Below are 22,550 nucleotides of genomic sequence, written 5' to 3'. Positions count from 1 at the left end.
CTATAAACTCACCCGTTATAGCTCATACACCATTATGAAATATTAGAAAAATCTCTATAGATAAAACAACAAATGTTGCATTCATAGTTAGGAAAATAGTACAGACACACATTTTTCTAGTTTTTAACGTCCTTGTTATTTGCTGATCAGCTTTTAGGTGATTTCATGTCTTTCCTTCTGGGTGCATTAGGTATCTGTAATGTAGGCAAATCCGGACACACGTGCACAAACAAATACGACAGGAATGACATGCCCTATTGTGACCATTAATCTATCATAATATTTGGTATTGCATATCATTCTACAAGCAAATACAAGAGCTACTTCCTGGAGTATCAAATTATTCAACAACAGACAATGGGGATAATTTGTCTATTCTCTTGAAGAGGACTAAACGCTCAACCCTAGGGTGTATTACATTATTGATGCTTAAGCCTTATACCAGACAGACAGTTTTGCTGCAGGCAAATCCTTTTTTTCTTTCTTTTTTTAAAAACGATGACATTATTTTTACATGCAGCTCAAGCATTTTAAAATAATAGTAACTATGAGAAATGATCGATTGATTAATTTTTAACAATAAATAATTATTTTTAAATACTTTTAATGTAGAACTGATATGTCTGGACCGTCACTCTACGTCACACTTTGGGTGGGGTCAATACTCTTATTCAGCCAATGATGTTTGGTCAAAGTCAACGGTCCGTCCTACTTTCCTACGTCACTGGTGTCAGCGCGGGAGATGTGGGCGAGTGTGGCGCTGAATACTGAACATTACCGCCAAACTAAAGCTGTAAGTACTGCGTGTTGTTTAAAACATTTATGCGGTATATGTCGATGTATTGTTATTCGATTATAATCATTTACTTTGACACGTGCATTCTTTTAGGATTTTTTTTTATTCCGCGGTTGTTGGTCAATTTGCGTATTTGCACTTATTTGTTTTCCAAAGATTATTTTCTTTTGTCTAAACTTGAGATAAAAATGAACTTACTTTTAGAAAAGGCTGATTATGTTTGCATCATAAGTCTCTTGTCTTGTCAAATGACATTATTTCCATTTCTAGTTTTGTATATAACGTTATGTGATCATGGTCAATCTGTTCCTTCCTGAGATCAAGTAACTTAGGGAAGTTAAATTAATAAAAACAATATCATTTGTCCCAGTAGTTACAGACAATATATATATATATATATATATATATATATATATATATATATATATATATATATATATATATATATATAATATTTGATTATAGAAGTAAATTAGAATGCTGTATTAGTATTATATATTATTGCTTCATTATTAAATCTGTTATATTAGCAAATTGTGTATCAATGTGTGCAAGTTACATTTGATTATACGACTCGATACAGAGTAAAATTGTATTGCAATAGCACTGAGAATAAATTAATCTATCGAATTAGTTATCAAATTAAATTATGCATTATTCCTGTACATGAAATGCTTAAATTTAAACATAAAATTAGGAATATGCTATATATATATATATATATATATATATATATATAAATATATATATATATATATATATATATATATAAATATATAAATAATACTAATATATATTATTATACCTATCACCTGCAGACATTGTCTTTCCATCATGCCATGTGAAAGGAAGCCCATGCGTTACGGTCACTCAGAAGGCCACACTGATGTCTGCTTTGATGATGACGGAAAGTAAGTAAGATCTTTCGTAAACACTCAAAACTAATTAAATGGGCAATTTTCAGGTGCCTGTAATCCACTTTATGACCTTTCCCAGGTATATTGTGACTTGTGGGAGTGATGGTGATGTCCGCATATGGGAAAGTCTAGATGACGATGATCCCAAGTCTATAAATGTTGGGGAGAAGGTCTATTCCGTAGCCTTGAAGGTAAGTTAACATTTATTTTTGTGTGTCCTTTCACGGTTTATAAAAGCATAATTGCGTTATTAATGCTACAGAGACGTCTCGTAAAACACCTGAAAGCGTCTATTAAATTTGAATCCTGTTCATTTTACTGCTTTTTATGTCAGTGCTTTTTTTACTGCATTTAAATGTCAGTGTTTATTTTTCCCTACAGAATGGAAAGCTAGTTACAGCAGTTTCTAACAACACAGTTCAGATTCACACTTTCCCAGAGGGAGATCCAGATGGCATACTCACTCGATTCACCACCAACGCAAACCACGTCACCTTCAACGCCAGCGGGTCAAGAGTGGCTGCCGGCTCAAGGTATGAGTTGCTTTCATTCCTTTACATGCTACATATGTTCATAAAGGGATAATTCACCCACAAATTGTAATTGTCAAGTCATCAATTACTCACCCTCGTGTTTTTAAACCCATAAGACTTCCGTTAATCTTCGAAACAGAAATGAAGAACATTTTTATGAAATCTGAGAGATTTCTGTCCTTCCGTCGAAAGTCTATTTACCCTTAGACAGTTAAAATGTTCATAAAGAGATTGTAAAAGAAATCCATATGAACAGCTCAACAGTACTTCCTTGACAGTCTAGAAAAAAACCTTGGTTCTTGTGGAGGAAGCATGTTTGAGCTTCTGTTTACCAAAATTAAATCTGTTCATCATATAAAGTGATCGTGTCTCTTCAGAAGGCCTGGATTAAACTGCTCGATTATGTCTCCCTTTAAGCATGTTTGTCTTATTTCCATGTTTTGCTTAATAGAGTTGTAGTTGCAATTCTGTGTATTAGTTAAAATTGGTGACACAAAAATCGTATGGGTCATTTAATATTTGAGTTCTCCCATCTCCGTGCTTTTGTGGAGAGGAAACCACTTCTATTGTTCATATGATTAGTTACAAATGGCCGCTTGCCGGACATATGGATTGTCTTAAGTGGCTGCATCACGGATGAAGGCAGCGAGCATGTCACAGCATTGATTGAGCAGTTTTATCCCTCTGCCGATGCTTGAATATTGATGCACTGGCAGCTGAGCTCCAAACAGGTTATTTGATTTCTTTTCTTTTCTTCCTATAGAGGTCGGAAATGAGTTTTCATTTATTTCCCCACTTCAGATCGAAAGATCTACAGTGCCAATATGAGTCTCTGTTGAGATGAAAATGGTGGAGGATAAAGGGGCTAATTTTGGCGTTCTGTTTTCCAGCGACTTCCTGGTGAAGATAGTGGAGGTGGCGGACAGCAGTCAGCAGAAGACCTTACGTGGGCATGACGCTCCCGTCCTCAGTGTGGCTCTTGATCCCTCTGATGAGTTCCTTGTGAGTGTCATGGTGCCTTTTTTTTAATGGTCAACTGGTGTTGTTTTTTTAAATGTGGCTAAATTAAGAATTGCTCGTGAATCGGTTATCACTGTCACGTTTGTCGCATACATTACTGTTGAAAAATTTGGGGTCAGAAAGATTTAGATTTTTATTTTTAAGTAAGAAATTGATACTTTTTATTCAGCAAGAATGCATTAAATTGATAAAAAATAGTAAGGACATTTTAATAATATTTCATTTTATTTCAAATATATGTGTTCTTTTGATCTTTCTATTTAAAGAATCCTGGCAAAAAGCAAATTCCTTTTAGGCAAGTCCTGCCACTCGGCTGCCATCTTGGCAACGCCTCCAGGCAGCTATTTCGGACTAACAAGACCAGGCTCCTATCTAAATGAATGGGCAGAGAGTCAGAACTGCACTTTCACTGGTCACCGGGACATAAAAACTGCATGTAGAGAAACGGCAGTAAAATATGATAATAATCGCTGAAAAAGTTTGAGTTTGCCGCAAAATAAGGTTTAAAACGCCCTTTTCCTCCACAGGATATACTTTTACTATGCATGTTCAAGGGTTCTCGTCTCCGCTGTCGCAAACATCAACTGTGCGCATGTGTCAGTGGAACCAGACAATAGGCTAATGATTCCTGGCTTTACTGTTAAAAGCAGACGATTGGCTTTCCAGCTGAAGGGGCGGGGCATGTGCATGCAACCGCTATCTTTGTCGTTCCGGGTTTTCCCTATAAAGTTGTACTGAGGATGTAGGAAGTGGCATCTCTCTATATAAATTGTCTCTGAAAAAAGTCATGGTTTCCACAAAATATTAAGCAGCACAACTGTTTTCAACATTGATATTAATAAAAAAAAATTACTTCTTGAGCAGCAAATCAGCATGTTAAAATAATTTCTGAACAATCATGTGACACCTAAGACTGGAGCAATGATGCCTAAAATTCCGCTTTGCCATCACAAGAAATAAATTACATTTTCAAATATCTAAAAATAGAAACCGTAAATTGTAATTATATTACATAGTAGTTCTGTTTTTACTGTATTTTTTATGAAATAAATACAGCTTTGGTGAACATAAGAGACATTTTCCAAAGCATTAACAATCCCAGGCCTGTGAACTGTCCTGTATATGCGTTGTTTGTGAAATTTAACATGTTCTGATGAGTATTAATGCATTTTAAAATGACTGTTGGGCCATTTTTGGTAATTCTGTTGTGCTGATGTCACTTACTGACAGGCTTCCTCCAGCTGTGATGGATCAGTCACTGTGTGGTCCATTGAGTCACAGGTGAGGCCTTACCAGCTCTTCATACAGCAAAACACGTGTACAATGATGTCCAAAAGTCATAGAGCGCTAATGAAAATGCTTCTGTGTTGCATTTTGTAATTGTACCTTTTATTACTAACTATTCTTTTACCATAACAATTTAAATGGATTTTTTTTTTAACAAATCAAATTTAACTTGAATAACAACAATTTTAGTTTTGTAAATTAATTTAGAACTAATTAACATGGTGCAGAATAAAGCAGACTCTTCAAAAGTCAGCTTTTATGTTCATAAATAAATAAAAATAAGTGTGATCAGCGTCTTCTGGTCCCTTGTAAAGCTAATTCCTGTTGTGTGTTTTAGACTCAAGTTGCTCAATGGAAAGTTCTCCAGAAGTCAAGTGATGTTAGCAATGCCAAGTCTCTCTGTAGACTTGCTTGGCAGCCTCGTTCTGGAAAGGTATTGAAAATGTCATGTTTACATAAGCCTTTTTAAAAATTCACTTAACATTTTCAGGTTTCTCTCTTCGGTGGCTTCATATAACTGCTTGATTAGCACATCAGTCAATCTGTCAGTCTTGTAAACCACTCCGATCACGTGCGTCTTATTTCCATTGTTGTATGTACTTGTAGCTGCTTGCCGTACCAGTGGACTTAACCATTCAGCTGTATGACAAAAACACATGGACACTTGTTAGCACACTCTCTGATGAACTCATCACGCAGGTCAGTAGAAAACCACCCACTAATTTACAGTGGAACAGTTACTTATAAGAGGAATATAATTAGAAAAGGTCATTTGGGGGTGGTGGAAACCTTTATTAGCGTTAAAATTGCGTATTAACCTTTCCCTTACTGTACCAGATGAGATGATGTACTGTGTGGTTAAAGTTGTGTGTTATATTGCGACGCATATTAATGTTGTCATGAACAATTCTTTCCGATTCGTTCTCCTCCCCAGGTTTTTAATGTTGTGGTCTGGTCGCCATGTGGGAAGTTTCTGGCTGCAGGAACAGTTGGCGGAAACCTGTTGATTTGGGATGTAGAGGCCAAACTGTGCATCGAGAGGTTATAGTCATATTGTTTTTAATATTATTGATGATTTTGATTGATGAAACCCAGTGTTGGAGGTAACGGTTTACAAAGTAATTAGTGAATCAACGTAATAAAGCTCTTAAAAGTAACCTAACACATTACTTCACATAAAAAGTAACTAAGTAGCGTTACTTTTTAAGGGAGTAACGCATTACTTTTAAAAGTAACGGTTGAAATCTGACTGTAAATATTGACCTTGCATTGAATTAAACTGTACAAAATATTGGTTGTATTTGAGGATGTTTCTAGTGGTGATGGTGTTTGTTAATCTTGTACCATTGCAGACAGAAACATGAGAAAGGGTTCACTGTGTGTGGGATGGCGTGGCATCCCTCAGGGAGCCGGATCGCTTACACGGACACAGAGGGCTGCCTCGGGCTCCTGGAAGATGTGCCGTCCTCTTCCTCTACTGTCCAGAACACCAAGGTCAGTTGTATCCTCAGGCTCTCTCTTTTTTCCCTGAACACACTGCACCTGCAATAGCATCACCAACGTAAAGTCGTGAGTGTCTAATGGGTGTGTAATGATACATTGTTATAACGAGATATCGCAATATAAAAATGCGACGATTTGTATCGTTGATGTAAACGAAACAAGTTAGTTTTATCCAAAACTCAGCTTACTGTATTTATAAAGTATAATTCTCCTAAAAATTTTAATTGTCATCATGTTCTCATGTAGGTTTCAGCTATCCTAATTCTCATTTCATGTTGTGACACACCTAGTCAATTGTTAATTTATATACAAGAAGGTTCAATTAAATATTGACTCTTTTTGAAGTTGTATGTTGAACAATGTTATTGAAAATTATTAATGTTTTGAAAATAAATCTGTTATTTGAATTTCAGTTTCTTTTTTTTAAATGTGTCATTGGTGTACAGCAATGGTGTTGACTAATGAATTTGCACTTGGTTTGTCTTAAAGTATATTAAAAACACCATACGGACATATAAATATTAAAAAACTTGATTTTCACATCAAGGGGTCTTTAAGAGATCAACAAATTGATCAGTAAATGCTGAGATTAATAAATTCTGTATACTAGTTTATTCATTGGTGATTCATTGTTAACTAACGTAGTAAAGTGTTACCAAAAATATATTATACAAATATTAGGTCCCACTTTATATTAAGTGGCTTTAAGTAGTATGTAATTACATTGAAATTAATAATTTGATAGTATGAACTTATTGTGTACATACATACATGCATGTTTTTACATTGTACTTACATTTTAAAATTCCAGCATGTAATTCCAGCTATAATTAACTTATTTAATTACATTTGTAATTACAAAGTTGACTCCCCCCTCACACCTTAACCTACCCTTAAACCGACTCGTACCACCACACCTGTCCCTAACCTTACCCGTATCACACCTCAATAGCTGCAAAAGTGTTTTACAATACAACAGGAACACAATAATACATTGTACTTATTGTTCAATGGGACAATAGTGGGACCAAATATTATAATGTTAACATTCATACTGAAATATGCTTGAATTAACATTTATGTACAGACATTATATAATCAGTAATTTAAACGTGCTCCTTTTTTCACTCATGCAATGAATGTATAATGTTTTTTTTTTATGCTGATGTTTAGGCCACTGCAGCTAAAGAAACAAATGACTATGATGACCTGTTTGATGAGGATGATGACCGGATGCTGGACGAGGGCGCGAGTGACTCGCGGTCTCCGGTGAAGAAACCCATCATGGGTGACGACGACGACGATGACGACGACCTCATGCCTGCCACGGGCAGACCACGGAACAGAGGGACCTTTTTGGATGACGATGACAATTCTCAAGGTATGAGACATCACCTCAAAGCAAATAGTGTAGGAAGATACTTCAGGTAAAGCGCTTTAATTAAAGGTCAGATGTTTTGGTATCTGAAGATCCAGGCTCTGTAAAACTGGATGGACTACCAGAGGAGGATGGCAGCAGTGCTGTTCTTCCTGCGGTGGGTCCTGCAGTGTCCCGTCCCATATACGAGGGTCCCATGCCATCACAACCCCAAAGGGCTTTCCAGCCGGGGTCTACCCCAGTGCACCTCATGCATCGCTTTATGGTGAGGAGAAATCATACCCGTTTTCAACTCAAATAGAGATTGATACTGTATTGTGAGCATGTAAATTATTGATGCTATCACTCGTGCAATTATTCAGCAGATCACTGATTTGCAGAGTTTTTTTCTCAGATCCATCTCAGATACCACAGACAGACATAAAACAGATTTTACTCAGCTAGGGGAAGTGGAAGTTTACTAGTTTAGTGATACTTGGCTTGAAAAATGAGAATTTCGTGCTTGGTTAAAGCCAGTTGCAAACAACGTATTTAAAGCCTACTGCTTCTAATGCAAGAAAGCTATTAAATTTGGGAACGTTGGGTGTACGGGAACTGGAGTCACTTGCAAAAAGTGATAAATATCTAACTGCTGTGAAGGGTATTCAGCAATGACAGCCATCAGCCAGTTCTTGCAAGTATCTGGCAGCTCCAGCACTAACGTTACTTCTACACTGCCTAGGCGAGACTCGCCCAACTAGCTCCACAACTCCCGCAATTGACCTCCGTGTTGCTTTTGGATCAGAGCCAACACTAAAAGCGGAGGTGCTCTGGTTTCTCCACACAGTGACAAGACACCAGTCCTATATTGTTTCAAATTATGTTTCTGGACTCTGACATTGCTAAATATTTCAGGTGCGGGAAAGATAAAACGGCCTACATAACAGAAAAAGAACTAATTTCCAAAATCGCGGGATCATTCGTGCTGATTTTCGATGAATGTTCAGTTTTAATGAATTAGATTTTGAGATACATATATATACATATATATTCACACACACAGTATATATAGTATATACAGTGTGTGTGTGTGTGTGTGTGTGTGTGTGTATATATATATATATAATGGTCTTAAAAAGATCTTAAAAAGTAAATTTGACTTTGTGAAACCTGCAGAAACCCTGTTTAATAATGTCTGAAATTTATATTAGTTAGTCTAGTTGTTTTGCTGTGATATTTTTGTTAAAATCATAGGCAAAAGTTCCTGGTGTAATGGCTTGTTTCCACTGAGCAGTACGGGACAGTTCGGTAGTACGGTACAATAGTTGTGAATAGTACCAAAAAGCCGAACCGTACCGTACCACTTTTTGGGTACCCTTCCGTTGGGGTACCTAGCACAGTGAAAGGGTACTAAAAGGTGGAGCTAGACTTACTGCAGAACGGTGATTGGTTGACAGAGTATCGTCACTTGCACGCCGCGTGCTACAAGGGCATTAGAGGCGCCATTTTTTTTAATATACAGTTGAAATATAATACTACTGTTATTGTGTCACAAAATGTAGTTTTAAGAGTTTTTCAGGCAAGAATGTAGTTTTTTAGCTCAGTCCAGCTCAAATCTGTGATTTATTTGTAGATTTATGATAATTTGAGTGAGATCCATCTCAAGCATTCACCGGATGCTCGGCACTCGTGCACCCCGCCAGGAACAGCCTTTCCTCGGCTAGTCGTTCTGATGTTTGGCGCTGACTCTGACGTCTCTGTAGTGGTTAAACATGAGATATAATTCGTCTTGTAAACCTAACAGGCGATCTTTGATCTTGGAAATCTATAATTCGTTCCCTGGCCAATAGTTAGGCAGAAGGCTAAGTGAAGCTTCATATCTTTGAGCGCTGAATTTGTATATTTGACTGAATTGTTTGATGTATGTTATTAAAGCTTTACTGTATAGCTTTTTGTACCTTTTACTTATAGTTTTATAATTGTGATTATTGATAAAACTGAAATTCAACAAAAAGAGTTTTGTCATTTTTTTATTTTATTACAAGATCATCTGTAATGTTGTTTATTGCAACATTTGTATCAATGTAATATGCTATACATTACATAATGCTTGGAATATGTTTAATATTTTTCAATTTTAACAAAGAGGCAGGGTTGTGTTTTATATTTAGTTTTGTTATAAATATATACCGTACATACATGCAGTGAATATAATCAACAGGCTATTCTTCGCACGAAAATGACGGTGATCGCTTCTTTCCGGCAAACACCATGCCCATCAAGTAAGGGTACTGTTGGGGTGGAAACACAAGCCGGATCATGGTTTACTGCCGTGTTTCCCAACCCTGTTCCTGGCGCACACCAACACTGCGTGTATTCTTTGTCTCCCTTATCAAACACACCTGATTCAACTCATCAGCTCATAATCAGATGGGTTATTGAGCTGATGAATTGATTCAGGTGTGTCTTTGTCTCCCTAATTTTAGGGAGACAAAGAATACGCGCAGTGTTGGTGTGCTGCCAGGAACAGGGTTGCGAAACACTGGTTTACTGTACCGTACCGTACTGTACCGCTCAGTGGAAACGAGCCATAAGTGTTTTTTAGGCTAACACAGTAATTTGCAAACAATAAGACTGTACAACAACTTGAAGTGATTGTTGATTTACTGTTAAATCAAATGTAGTTAAAGTCGATATTTTAGTTATTATTTAATATGAAAAGGTCTTTTAAAGCTCCCCATGTTCCTTGTCAGATGTGGAACTCCGTGGGCATTATCCGTGGCTATAATGATGATCAGGACAACGCTATTGATGTGGAGTTCCATGATACTGCCATCCATCATGCCATGCATCTCACCAACTCCCTGGGTCACACCATGGCTGATCTATCCCAGGAGGCCGTGCTGCTGGCCTGTGAGGGAACTGATGAGCTTGCCAGGTGCAATATCTTAGTAATCGTAGTTGACTGAGTTAAATCTGACTTTGACTTTCTTTAAACTTAGACATTTAGACATTTGCTGAATTGAATTTAGTACTTTTTTTTTATTCAACAGGTCTGCTATTACAGTAGGTTAGATTAGTCCGCAGCAGCTGGTGTGAACCTTGCTCTGTAGCCCCATTTCCCCTTTGTCCTTAATTTCTTGTCCATGTTTGTGAAGGAAATTTGCACTTTGCCTTTTATTTGCAGAACTACTTCCAGAAATCTGGAAGTGAATTACCTGTGGGTGAATTGCAGACTACTGCATATCTGTGAAATGCACTGTTTTTAATTTCAATAATTAATTGCAAGTATTCTTCTGGAATAGCAAATAAAAGCAAAAATTGTTTGTGGAAAACAGGTTACACATTATTTTCAGAGTTGTTAGTGTAATTGTACATTTCAGTACTTGGTAATATTAAGACCATATACTTACAATAGCATTAGGATTTGGTTTAGGGTTAGTTGCATGTGATGATGCATAATTTACTGTTGTTATTATTACATTAAATATATCTAACAAGGACATTGTAAGATAGTGTTACTGGAAAATGTAACAATGGTACCGGTGCTGTAACATAATCTTACCCTGAAACTCCTTAAACATAAAGACAAAGATATTTACATGTAAAAAGAATTGGATGGGTAGAGGAACAAGTAACATCATAGAAAATAATAAATATGTCATAAATTCCTAAATTTTCTCAAATGTCTCAACAGTAAGATCCAGTGTTTGCACTTCTCGTGCTGGGACACTCATAAGGACTGGATGGTGGATCTTCCTAAAGGCGAGGACGTGTGTGCCTTGTGTTTGGGTCAGGGCTGGGCGGCAGTGGCCACCAGTGCTCTGATGGTCAGGCTGTTCTCCATTGGTGGTGTGCAGAAGGAGATCTTCAGCCTGCCAGGAGCTGTGGTCTGCATGGCAGGACACGGAGAGCAGCTCCTCATAGTGTATCACAGAGGTACTTATGCATGTCGCCTGGTTCAAATAAGTGAGCAAGTGACAAATATCTAGTATCGGCCAAAATCTGTATTGCATTGGCACAAAAAAATCCTAATGGTGTATCCCTAATGTTCATATTTTATGTCTTAATTGTTGAAAAATTGTTTTTCAACTGGTTCCTTTTATTGACTCATTTAAAATGATTGGCAAAGCAGTTGTAAATGAGAGAATATTTAAGTTACTCAAAAACAAAGTAGTAACTTGTGAAATGCCACATCTGCAAATTACTCAAATGGAATAAATCATTTCTTTAAACATTAAAACTAACAATATGAATCTGATCTGACTTTGCTTTGTGTCTACAAATTGTTTGAGCTTGATTGTCATGTATGCTGTCAGGTACTGGGTTTGATGGAGACCAGGCCCTTGGCGTTCAGTTGCTCCAGCTCGGGCGAAAGAGAAGGCAAGTCATCCACGGAGAACCGTTGCCTCTCTCACGGAAGTCTTACCTGGTGTGGATGGGCTTCACTGCAGAGGGTGAGTCACCTCCGGTTGAGCAGGAGTAACATGCATACTTGCTCAGGTTCTCCTGCATTCACTTCCTGCTATTTGATTTTTTTTGTCTTTTATGTCTGTAAGGAAATTGAGAAAAATAAACAACTGCCTAGAGAGTGATGTAATCTTGACTTTAGCTTCAATTTTCTTATAGTTCAAAAGGTTGGGGTATAGTGTAGTAAAAGTGTAATACTCTTGATTTTTATTAAATAAATGCAGCCTTGGTGAGCAAGAGACTTTTCTAAAACATTCAAAAACCTTACAAACCTAAACTTTTGAACAGTAGTGTATGCATACAGTTAGCCTCAATCAAAGCTAATAGACATGGACTAAACACCACAAAACTGATTTAAAGGGGTTCTGTGGTTTCGTCTTTACCTGTTTGAGTAGTGAATGATCATAATTCTTTTTGCAGGAACCCCGTGCTGTATTGACTCGGAGGGTGTTGTACGTATGCTGAACCGGACCCTGGGGAGCACATGGACTCCTGTCTGCAACACCAGAGACACCTGCAAGAGCAAATCAGACCATTGCTGGGTTGTTGGGGTTCATGAGAATCCACAGCAGATCAGGTGCGCCATTTTCCTTTATTCACAAATGTCAGATCTGTATGAAAGTTTGTTTCCGCCACAAAATGAAACATATGAAAAGATAATTGTGACTTTTTATCTCAGGATTGCGTGATATAAAATCGCAATTGCATCTTATAACATCAGAATTGCATGATATTAAATGGTAATTGTGAGAAATAAAGTCAGAATTGCGAGATATAAACTCGCAATTCTGACTAAGAATTGCAATTACGAGTTTAAATAATATATCACACAATCCTGAGATAAAAAGTCAGAATTGCGAGATGGAAACTCACAATTGGGGGGAAAAAGTCGGACTTGTGAGATAAACAAGCTGCCTTGAATCTGTGACCCACTGTGTCCATAGTGAGTGAAACTGGGAATCCTCCTCATTTGTCTCCCAGGTGTATCCCATGTAAAGGCTCACGTTTCCCACCCACCCTACCCCGTCCCGCTGTGGCCGTCCTGCCCTTTAACCTGCCTTATTGCCAGACCACTACAGAGAAAGGCCAGATGGAGGTATGAGCTAAAATCCATCCTGGAGTCTTGTCAAATTAATCTTTACTATCATGTAAAATTCTCTACTTATATTTGTTTTATTTATTCATACATTTTAAATTGTTGGTCTATATAGATGTCTTCAGAATGATGTCTTAACTTGCTGCAAAACACTTTATAGGTCCTTTACTTTTCCTTATGTACATTAATGATCTTCCTAATGTGTTTGATTGTTCTAGTACTTTGTTATATGCTGATGACACTGTCATTTTTTTTGTCTGGCTCAGATATTGATACAATTAATTACAAACTTAGCTCAAACCTACAGCATTTACATGGCTGGCTCCAGGATAACCATTTAACACTGAATACTAAGAAAACAGAATGTATGTATTTTTATTCATCTAGAAAACAACTGTCTATATCCGATTTCATCACCTTTTCTAATCAAAAACTTTCAATTGTATCCACGTATAAGTATCTGGGAGTCTCTCTTGACTCACATCTTACTTATCGTGACCATGTCCAAATTTTAACCAGAAAGCTAAACCAAAAATTATTTGTTTATAGTAAAATTAGACCATATTTACTGCATTCTGTTTCTAAAACATATCTTCATGCCATTATATTGTCCACTCTGTCGTATTGTTTACCTGTTTGGTCTCTCACAACAAATGAGATCCTTGAGCCTGTAGAGAGACTCTACAATAGAGCCTATAAGATCCAAAGCAGGCTTCCAGGCTGGACTCACCACTGTGTTGCACTATCTTTGAGTAATGCCTTGACATTTCAGAACTATAGAATAAGCCATGGTTTGAACTTTTTTATAAGATTTTAAATGGACACACTACTCAAGGCCCAAACGCACTACGAGATCTGTTGCAAATGGACTTCTCCCTATACCGGCTTTTAGGAACTGCTATGGTCAGAGATCTTTTTTTAATTTGCTCAATAGAGCCTGGAATGAGACTCCACAGCACATCAGATCTCTAAACAAACTTTTGCTCGCCATCTGATGGACAGGTATATCTGTGACCACTGAGATGGTTTTATGGCCGCCTGCTGATGCTTGTTTTTCTATCGTAGTTTGTGTGCTTGTTGTGTGTTTGTTATTGGATGGTCTTGGAGTTCTGTTGTGTTGTGTTTGAGGTATTCATGTTCTGCAGAACAGGAACCTGCTGAAAATCAGTTTTATACTGAGTCAGGCCCGATTGCTCTTAATCTTTTCCTGTTTTAATAAATAAATAAATAAATAAATAACTATAAAATAGGTTGGCTTTTAAAAACATGCATTTTTTTCATTCTTTTTTTATTTTATATTAATTTTATTGTATTTTCAGTGTTGCTGATCTGAACTAAAAGTCAGTTGTAGCCATCCCTGTCTTGCTAGTGCATTACTTGTCTGACACTTAATGTGGATCCTTAAATATACAATATGTTTTTTTTAAATGTGTATTTATGTTTGTTTTCTAGGAGCAGTACTGGCGGTCTATGCTCTTTCATAACCACTTTGGCTTTCTGTCATCCAGTGGTTATGAAATTGACAGCGAGGCTCAGTCTCAGGCTGAGAAAGAGCAGCAGGAACTGCTAATGAAGATGTTCGCTGTAAGTCCATTCGTGTGGCCAGAACAGGAAGTTAAAGCCTGGTTAAATTCAATTGCTTATGCCTGGATTGAATTTCTCTCTGATTTCTGTAAAACAATTGTGGAATGTCATAAATCAGAAATCTGCTTTGATATGTGGTTGTGTATATATATTCAGGCTTGGCTCAGATTTGTTTTACCAGTCCTTCCAGACATCTCACCATGTTTTATGCTGTTTTTCTGTTTGTGTGTGTGCCCGGCAGCTGTCGTGTAAACTGGAGCGTGAGTTCCGGTGTGTGGAGCTGGCTGAGCTGATGACTCACAGTGTTGTGACGCTCGCCATCCGTTACGCATCTCGTTCCAGACGCATGGCCCTGGCACAGAGACTCAGTGAACTCGCCCTGGAAAAGGCCAATCAGCTGCAGGAGGAGGAGCAGGAAGACGATGATGAGCCGGCCTATCAGAGGTTAGCACGGAAATCCGGTTCTATTTATATTCATTAAAATTCTTTCAGTTCTACTCCTGGAAAATTGTCTAAGAACTGTTGGATTGGTTGCTTCTTCTATTACTATATAATAATCGGCCTGCCGATATATCGGTCTGGCTCTAGTCTATATTGCCTAAATGGACGGTGAAGAGGAGAGTTTGATTGGCCAAAGAGTCTTCAAGGATCACAGATGGAGAATTGCAGAGATTAGTTGATTCTTGGGGTCAGAAAGCCTATAAAAAAATATAAAAAATAAATCACCACATGTTGTTTAGGTTGGTTTCAAGAAAAATCTTCCTCGCTCATCCAAAAACAAACTCGAGCAAATTCAGTTGTCAGACGTGACTGGACTTCAAAGGGCTCAGGGTTCTGTGTTCAGATGAAACTAAAAAAAGAGCTTTTTGGCAGAAAACACGCTAGATGGGTTTGGAGCACACAAGGATAAAAAGTACCCCATGTGTACAATTTAATTAACCATTAGATCTTTGATGTTGTGGGCATATTTTTCTGCTGGAGGTCATGGAGTTCTTGTCCAGATACATGGCATTGTGGATTCTGTCAAATATCAACAGATAAATCAAAACCTGACGCCTTCTGCTAGAAATATTATAATGGGCCGTGGTTGGATCTTCCATCAGGACAGTGATCCAAAACAAACATTAAAATCAACACAGAAACGGAGCACAAAGAATGAAAGCTTCCGCCGTTACCGTCGCAGTTCCCTGACCTGATGAGTGGAGTGAACTGACGAGAAGCAGCGCCAACATGGATCTGGAGAGAGTCTGTATGGAGGAATGGTCTCTGATCTCTTGTCTGTTGTTCTCCAAACACTTCAGGCATTGTAGGAGAAAACTCGGAGCTGTTATCTTGTCAAAAGGAGATTGCAAAAAGTATTTTATAAAAGGTCACCAATAATTGTGGCTGACGTGTTTTGGAGAAAAACAGGGGTACCATTAATTATGACAACTGTATGAGTTGTGGGTCTTTTCTGCCCTTTTGTCACGTATATCCGAGTGAAACGGCTTCTCAAACAAGAAAAAATGTTAGGCGTGGCTTGATTTTTGTCCATGGGAATTGATTGGGTGGTTGTGGTTTGCTAATGCTGTGTATGGACACTGACAAAGTTCTGAATGCTTCGGTTTGAATGTAGAGACCCTTATTATGCTACCGTGTTACTGTGGGGCTATTTTGAGCCTTGTTAGTGGTAATAACAAGCGATTTTTATTTGTTATTACTCTATGCCCAATATACTAGTGTTATACTAGCGCAGTGTTTCCCAACCCTGTTCCTGGCGGCACACCAACGCTGCGCGTATTCTTTGTCTCCCTAAAACTGAACATGTTCGTTCCCTTCGAATTGGAATCTCACTTAAGATGGCGAAATACCCTGTGAAGTCCACTTCGCAGGCCACTTACGGCCGAATGGAACGCACCTATAGTGTGCCGCCAGGAACAGGGTTGGGAAACACGGTACTAGCATTATAGGCTAAACTGTTTTACATTCGGCAATTATGAAAACAAATCTCAGATAACGGTTGACGAGGTAACAATGTGTAATCATTTTGCGCCGGAGTTCTCCTTTAAACACTTCATCAAAGAAGAGATGTCGTTCACAATTTATCATTCATAATAAATACTGCATATTCCATAATAAGATGAAATGGGATTAGAATTGTCCATTCTGATTTCATGGTGACTTTAAAATACGTAATCTGCTTTGTGAGTGCAATGTCTTCAAAATTTTTAAAAGTACTTTCTGTAGTCCCTTTCAATAGTCATAGTAGGAATTAACTCAATCAAATAACTTAAAAATAGTGGAAAATTGTGATGCTGACATGCCAAATGTTTTGTTTCCATGTATTTAGTCACACCAGTAGAGAATATAGAGGATCCAATAAGATGAGCAGCAGACAAGCACAAGTTGAGAATGGCTGTGAGGAGGAGGACGAACAGGAAGAATATCCACAGGAAGAGCAAATGGATGCAGAGGAATCAACAGAGACCAGGAAACCACGTAAATAAGCGGTTTTTGTTTTTTTTTCCTCCGTATACATCTGAAAAGTAGTATATTAAACCAAATGCCCCATGCATTTTAGCTCTGTGTTTCTTGATGTTTGAAATGGTGGCCTTCTTGGTTATTCACATTACTCGTTTCAGCATGAGTCTCAAATACTGCAGTAGACCACTTTAAAGGGGTCATATAATGGTACATGCACTCAATGATAAAAATCCATCCAGTGTTTTTGTTTTAATCTCCTTATGTTTTCCCCTGCCTCAAATTGAGCCGTTCGTTTTTTGATGTCAATAAAACGGATGCCCCTCCCCCGATTGGTGATTGACAGCAGCGTTTCAACATAGACCCGCCCTGAGTGAGCTATCATCATAGTCTGCCATTGTTGATACGCTGGAGCAAAAAGCGATTATAGTGTTCTGTTCTTGGGTGTAATCAAGTCAAGTCACATTTATATATATAACGAACACAGCAGTCATTTTGATGTTCCTAAACCCGAACCGCTGAAGACACTGAAGCTTGAGTTTTGTTTTCGAAGGGAGTGTTCCCCACGAGCAGCGTAAATGCTTTCGTGTTTGCGCGATTCGCAAATCTTTTAAACAGAGCTGTTTTTCACCAGGTAAAATGTGTGTGTTCTTACAATACTAATGAGAATTTTTAATTCAAGTATATTACAAACTTTTTATTTAGACACTAAAGAATCAATTTAACTTGTAAATCTTTAAGATTTAAGAAATGTTCTTTTTAAACCTGATTTAATTCGTTTTTGATATGAATATATTTTGACTTGCCAGGTTTGAATCCATTCAAAAAAGGAGGAAAATCACCTGAAAGGCCTTCTCCCAAACCTGGTAAGTAGAAAATTAAACCATTTCTATTAATGGAAAATTATATAACTCAAATGAATATGTAAAATAGTTAAAAGCTGAGGATTTTATCTCAGATTAACTATCAACTGTCAACTTCAACGTTTTATTTTCAGTGTCGAAATATATATATATTTTTTTCAAATTGCTACTTTTTTCTACATGAAATGTTTATCTTTCTAATTGATTTAACATTTTTTTTCAAATGACTTTGGTGTAAATGGCTGGCATGAGAGATGAATGTCTGGTGACATTAAAAATTGTGCTTGTGTGTCACAGTGAGCAGAGAAGGACGTGTGAACCCTTTCAAGGTAAGACGTGCACGTTGTTAGTGAAAGTAAGCAAGCTCCATATGTATTGTGTATGTACTTACTCCACAAGTATTGTGTTTCAAGAATACTTGACGTGCATTTTTACATTTACAATATATACTTACAGGTGTCTGGTGCAGAAAAGTCCTCAAGTTCTCCAGCTGGTCAGCCCAGAACGACTAATGTTTTGGACAGCATGACAATGTCCAGCAGAAAACCTGCAACTCTCAGTGGAACATCAAAACAGGGCAAAACCCCAGTCCTGAAGCCCCTGGCACCCAAACCAAAGTCCAAGGTACAGTGTATTGCTCAAATACAAATATTCTCCATTCCTGTGGGTTCACACATCCTGTCTAACCCCATAAAACTCACTCTAGGCTTTGTCTGCAAGGGATGACCTGGTTATCTTTTCCTCTTACAAATGTTCTGCTATCAGAAATAAACAATCTTAGAGTAAAATGTCAGAGGTGTTTCTATTGGAATATTTAAGCAACATTATGATTTTTAGACAATGTCCTGCAAACAAAAATCCCATCTTGTACAAAATGAGCCATAGAGAAAAATATGTGAGATGCGAGCATATCTCACAGTGAGTGACGTGCGCAAAAGAACAGTAGCAAAGCACACTGTCATATGAAAGTAAACACCGAAGTAAAAGCATGGGGGATTATTATTCGGAGGCCATGATTGATAAAGCCCAATGGAAGGAAAGACCAAAGAACTTCCGGTATGTAAAATCTTTGGAGTGACTCCCATCAGCGCAGAATTGTGACAAATGTTGATCTAGAGTGCCGAAAAAGGAGCATGAATTCTGATGATGACCGAGGTCGCATTACAAAACATCAGACCTGACCTGTTTGGGCTGTTCACGCTCTTTATGGAACACTTTTTTTTTTCGTACGGGTTCGGGTCTATATTTTAAATGATCAGCTGGGTCTGGGTCGGGTCTGAAATCTGAATCTATTACTTCGGGTCCCGGGTCTGTTTAACATTGTGTGTAATACCCGTGGGAGTGCATTCTCAAGCGCGTGTCATGTTTCTATGGCAACCAGAGCTTCCGCCAAACCACGCGTTTGTTTTATTTTTCGCAACTCGTGTGAAATAATATGAGACAATCGGGTTTGTGTCTTCTTGCTGGGTTCGGGTCCAGTTTTCAAATAATAGACGGTCCAGGTCTGGTCCAGGCAGTACATTTATGGCATTTCTCGGATCTGGGTCCGGGTCGGTTCAGTGTAGGACATTATGGGTCTCTTCCAGTTTGGAATGTTTTTTGGACCTGTGAAGACCTCAAGTCTGAATGTAGCTTTTTTGTTCCTTCTTTTTAAGACCCAAGCCACACTGCTGCAGATGAGTGCCTCTAAAGGAAACCGTAAGAAACAGGAGGAAAGTCAATCAGAAGCAGAGAAAATGAAACCAGTTCCTGCGGCTACACCTCCAGTATCAGCTGAGAATATCGAAAACAGAAAGTAAGAGAGCACAGCACCTTTAATTGTAATTATGCAAGGACCTTTTTTTTTTTTTGGTTTACATTTTTGAAAGAAAAAGTATTCTAATGTCAATTGTCATTGTTGCCCAAATGCCCTAAATTTAGAGATGCACAATATTAAAGTTTGTACTATTGCTTTTGTAATTATTTATGGCTGTTAAAATTAAGGCCAATAGTGCCTGAAGTTCTCGTCTAAATGTAAATCCTGCATAGTATAAAATAGAAGAACCTTCAGAATCTGGCATAGATGAAGAGTTTGCTATTAAATTAAAATTTCTCTTAAAAATATTAGTTCAATCTGATTGATTGCAGATAATTAACACTGTTGACTGTTATTGATCGATATTTAATTTCAGTAATTGTATACATTTTTTATTTGCTTTTATTAAATATTGTGTATATATAATTTATTTAGATCCCACAATTACTCATAATCAGTATTCATTTATTTTTTTTTAAATAACAAACCAATTGATATTGTTATATGATGTTGATTAATTAGTCTTTCGCTGTTTGTTTTGGTGCTTCCCTAATCAAGAAGCAGAGGATTGACTTTAAGAACTGTCAGTCCTTGCTTGTAACCAGTTTATTATCTTTAGGCCAAAAACTGGCTTTCAGCTGTGGCTTGAGGAGAATAGGAAGAGCATTCTCGCAGACAATCCTGACTTTGAAGAAATGGATGTTATCAAGGAAGGCATGGGGCGTTTCCGCACTCTCTCAGCAGAGGAAAGACTGGTAAGACATTTCATGAATGGGACATGTATTTTATCCAAAACGGTTTATATGTGTGGGTTTTAAAAACACTCATGCGCTCCACCTGTATGAACAATCTGTTCGTGACCCCGCACCCACAGGGCCACTCAGTGCAGGACAGAATGACTCTTCACACACTCCAGCCTGGAGGGCGAATGGTTGGTACGCCTGTTGCTCTGGAAACTCAGACTGGGGGTGTGTGCCGTACTCATTGATCTTATGCTAATGACATGAGGGTGGCATTAGGCAGTGAAAGCGTGCGTTACAATGGTGAATGGCGTACATTGGGAGGGGGAAAGAGAGGGAACGTGCAGAAAGAGTCCCGGTGCTCATATGTGAAATGGGTCCGGTGACTCATCACGGTCATCTGTAAATGTTCTCCGCCTTTGTTTACGCCAACCGTGAACGAATGTGTCTGGGTTGGCAGTTGTTTGTCAGTCGTTTTTAATTACGATCACTGAGGATTATTTGACCGATGCAGTTTATTGCTTGTGTGTGCATGTATATAAAAATCCCGTATCTTTTTCATTCAGAGCTGGACAGAGAGAGCAAAGGGCGACTCGGACCCCAAGAAAAGAAAGCGTGAAGATGAAGCAGGTCAAGTAGATGAACATATGGATTCAGACGAGGGCAGTGCCAAAAAGAAAAAGCCACTAAATACTTCTGCTAAACTTTCTGCATTTGCATTTAACAAAGAATAGCTCTTAACATAATTTAGTTTAATGCTTATATATGTTTTACATTTATATTTTAATATCGATTGGGGAGGAAACTTTTAAAAGTAGTTTTTTCATTGCTTACTGTGATTCTGTCCTCTCATTTTTTTTTGTCTAATAGATTAGCTGCTCATTTGTGATCCACTTGTTCTCCATCAATTTTCTCAAGTTGGAGCTCTTTTGAAAGCAGTTCATGTCTCTCTTCATTTGCATTTGAAATGAAGCAAGGGCTCTTTGTTTAACAATTTGTAAGATGGTTGATAACAAGGTCTCTTTGAATCTGGTGATACTCTGAATGCTGTGGTCTCGTCTACTTTATTTTTGGCTCCTTTGTACACGTTTTGTGTGTGAAATGTTGTTCTGTATGTAAAACCATAATAAAAAGCTAAAATGTTGTATTTTGAGTCTAGTCTGCTGTATTTTCTTTATTCTAAAGGTTATCTTGGCAAATCTGCATGTTGAAAGTACACGTTGCTTGTTGCACACCAGTGATGTAATGACGGGCATCCCTCAAATGTGAAATGAATGGTTTTCTGATGTTCATTCTGAGGTCACTGAACTTTGCTTTTGCAACCAGACTGACATGAAATGAAATTGATCTGAACTGACATGTTACAGCAGTACAACCTCTTGGTTGCCTTGGGTTTCCCTTTAAAAACACTGATTTTATTTTGAATAATATGAACAACCTCACCCAAAGGTCCAGTCAATCCCCTAAAGCCTAGTTCACACTACGTGATTTTAAGCCCGATTTAAGCCCGATTTGCAAATCGTTGAGTCGCCGACAAGTCAGGGTGTTATCGCGTGCAAATCGCGGGCGATTAGCGGACGATTAACGCTCGCCAATCAGTTAGTGTGAAAGAGCCAACAACGCATCAAAGACAGCTCGCAGACAGCTCGCAGACAGGTCACAGAGCTCAGAAAAATATCTAGCCTGCTAGATATCTCGAGCAGTCGCGCGACTCAATCTCAGTGATGTCATGAGTACAGCCAATCATAGCAACGCGTGGGTTGAGGACACCAGGTAAATCTTACTTTTTCTTTTTTGCATTTTTTTTTCTCAGAGCAGATCGTTGAGCAAACAGTGTGCAGCACTAGTTTCTGTCTGACGTCCATATCCGCGTGTTGTGTTCTTCTCTGCAGTTTCGCGTCATTTCTGGTTCGTTTTATTGCGTGGTTTTTCGTTACAAAACATATGGTTTAGACCAGATAGAATCGTGTTGTTGTCAACTCGTTATTTGTTTGATTATTTTCAGGATTTAGACCGTACTATAGTACTGAAACAGCTCTCATTGAGTCACAAATGATATGCTCTTATCATCCGATCGTGGTTGTATCTCTATGTAGTGCGTTGTTAACTCGTGTAGTGAGTTACCTCCT

The 22,550-nt window shown here is 38.0% G+C and overlaps 1 protein-coding gene across 1 annotated transcript; it reads left to right on the top strand.

Moving 5' to 3' along the window:
* Positions 1-706: 706 nt before the first annotated feature.
* Positions 707-21,574, top strand: wdhd1 (WD repeat and HMG-box DNA binding protein 1). Its single transcript, XM_039672599.2, has 26 exons — positions 707-793; positions 1,615-1,707; positions 1,793-1,904; positions 2,095-2,246; positions 3,137-3,248; positions 4,497-4,547; positions 4,891-4,986; positions 5,160-5,252; positions 5,488-5,594; positions 5,906-6,047; positions 7,230-7,437; positions 7,527-7,699; positions 10,167-10,351; positions 11,111-11,352; positions 11,733-11,870; positions 12,304-12,460; positions 12,865-12,979; positions 14,432-14,563; positions 14,805-15,007; positions 16,893-17,041; positions 17,833-17,889; positions 18,184-18,215; positions 18,343-18,510; positions 19,542-19,681; positions 20,301-20,436; positions 20,988-21,574. Exons 2-26 carry the CDS (start codon positions 1,631-1,633, stop codon positions 21,153-21,155), a joined length of 3,345 nt encoding a protein of 1,114 aa, XP_039528533.2. The 5' UTR covers positions 707-793; positions 1,615-1,630; the 3' UTR covers positions 21,156-21,574.
* The last annotated feature ends 976 nt before the right edge of the window (positions 21,575-22,550 follow it).

The sequence above is a fragment of the Pimephales promelas genome, chromosome 15, assembly GCF_988280905.1.
Source record: "Pimephales promelas chromosome 15, fPimPro1.hap1.1, whole genome shotgun sequence".
Taxonomy (NCBI): domain Eukaryota; kingdom Metazoa; phylum Chordata; class Actinopteri; order Cypriniformes; family Leuciscidae; genus Pimephales; species Pimephales promelas.
This window is presented reverse-complemented; position numbering and strand designations above follow the sequence as displayed.

What these genes read in the sequence shown, in the direction of transcription:
- wdhd1 (XM_039672599.2), top strand. Translation starts at nt 1,631, where the DNA reads ATGCCATGTGAAAGGAAGCCCATGCGTTACGGTCACTCAGAAGGCCAC. An exon ending in TGTGGTCCATTGAGTCACAG is followed by an intron (nt 4,548 to 4,890) that starts GTGAGGCCTTAC and finishes TGTGTGTTTTAG; the next exon opens with ACTCAAGTTGCTCAATGGAA. An exon ending in GCCAAACTGTGCATCGAGAG is followed by an intron (nt 5,595 to 5,905) that starts GTTATAGTCATA and finishes GTACCATTGCAG; the next exon opens with ACAGAAACATGAGAAAGGGT.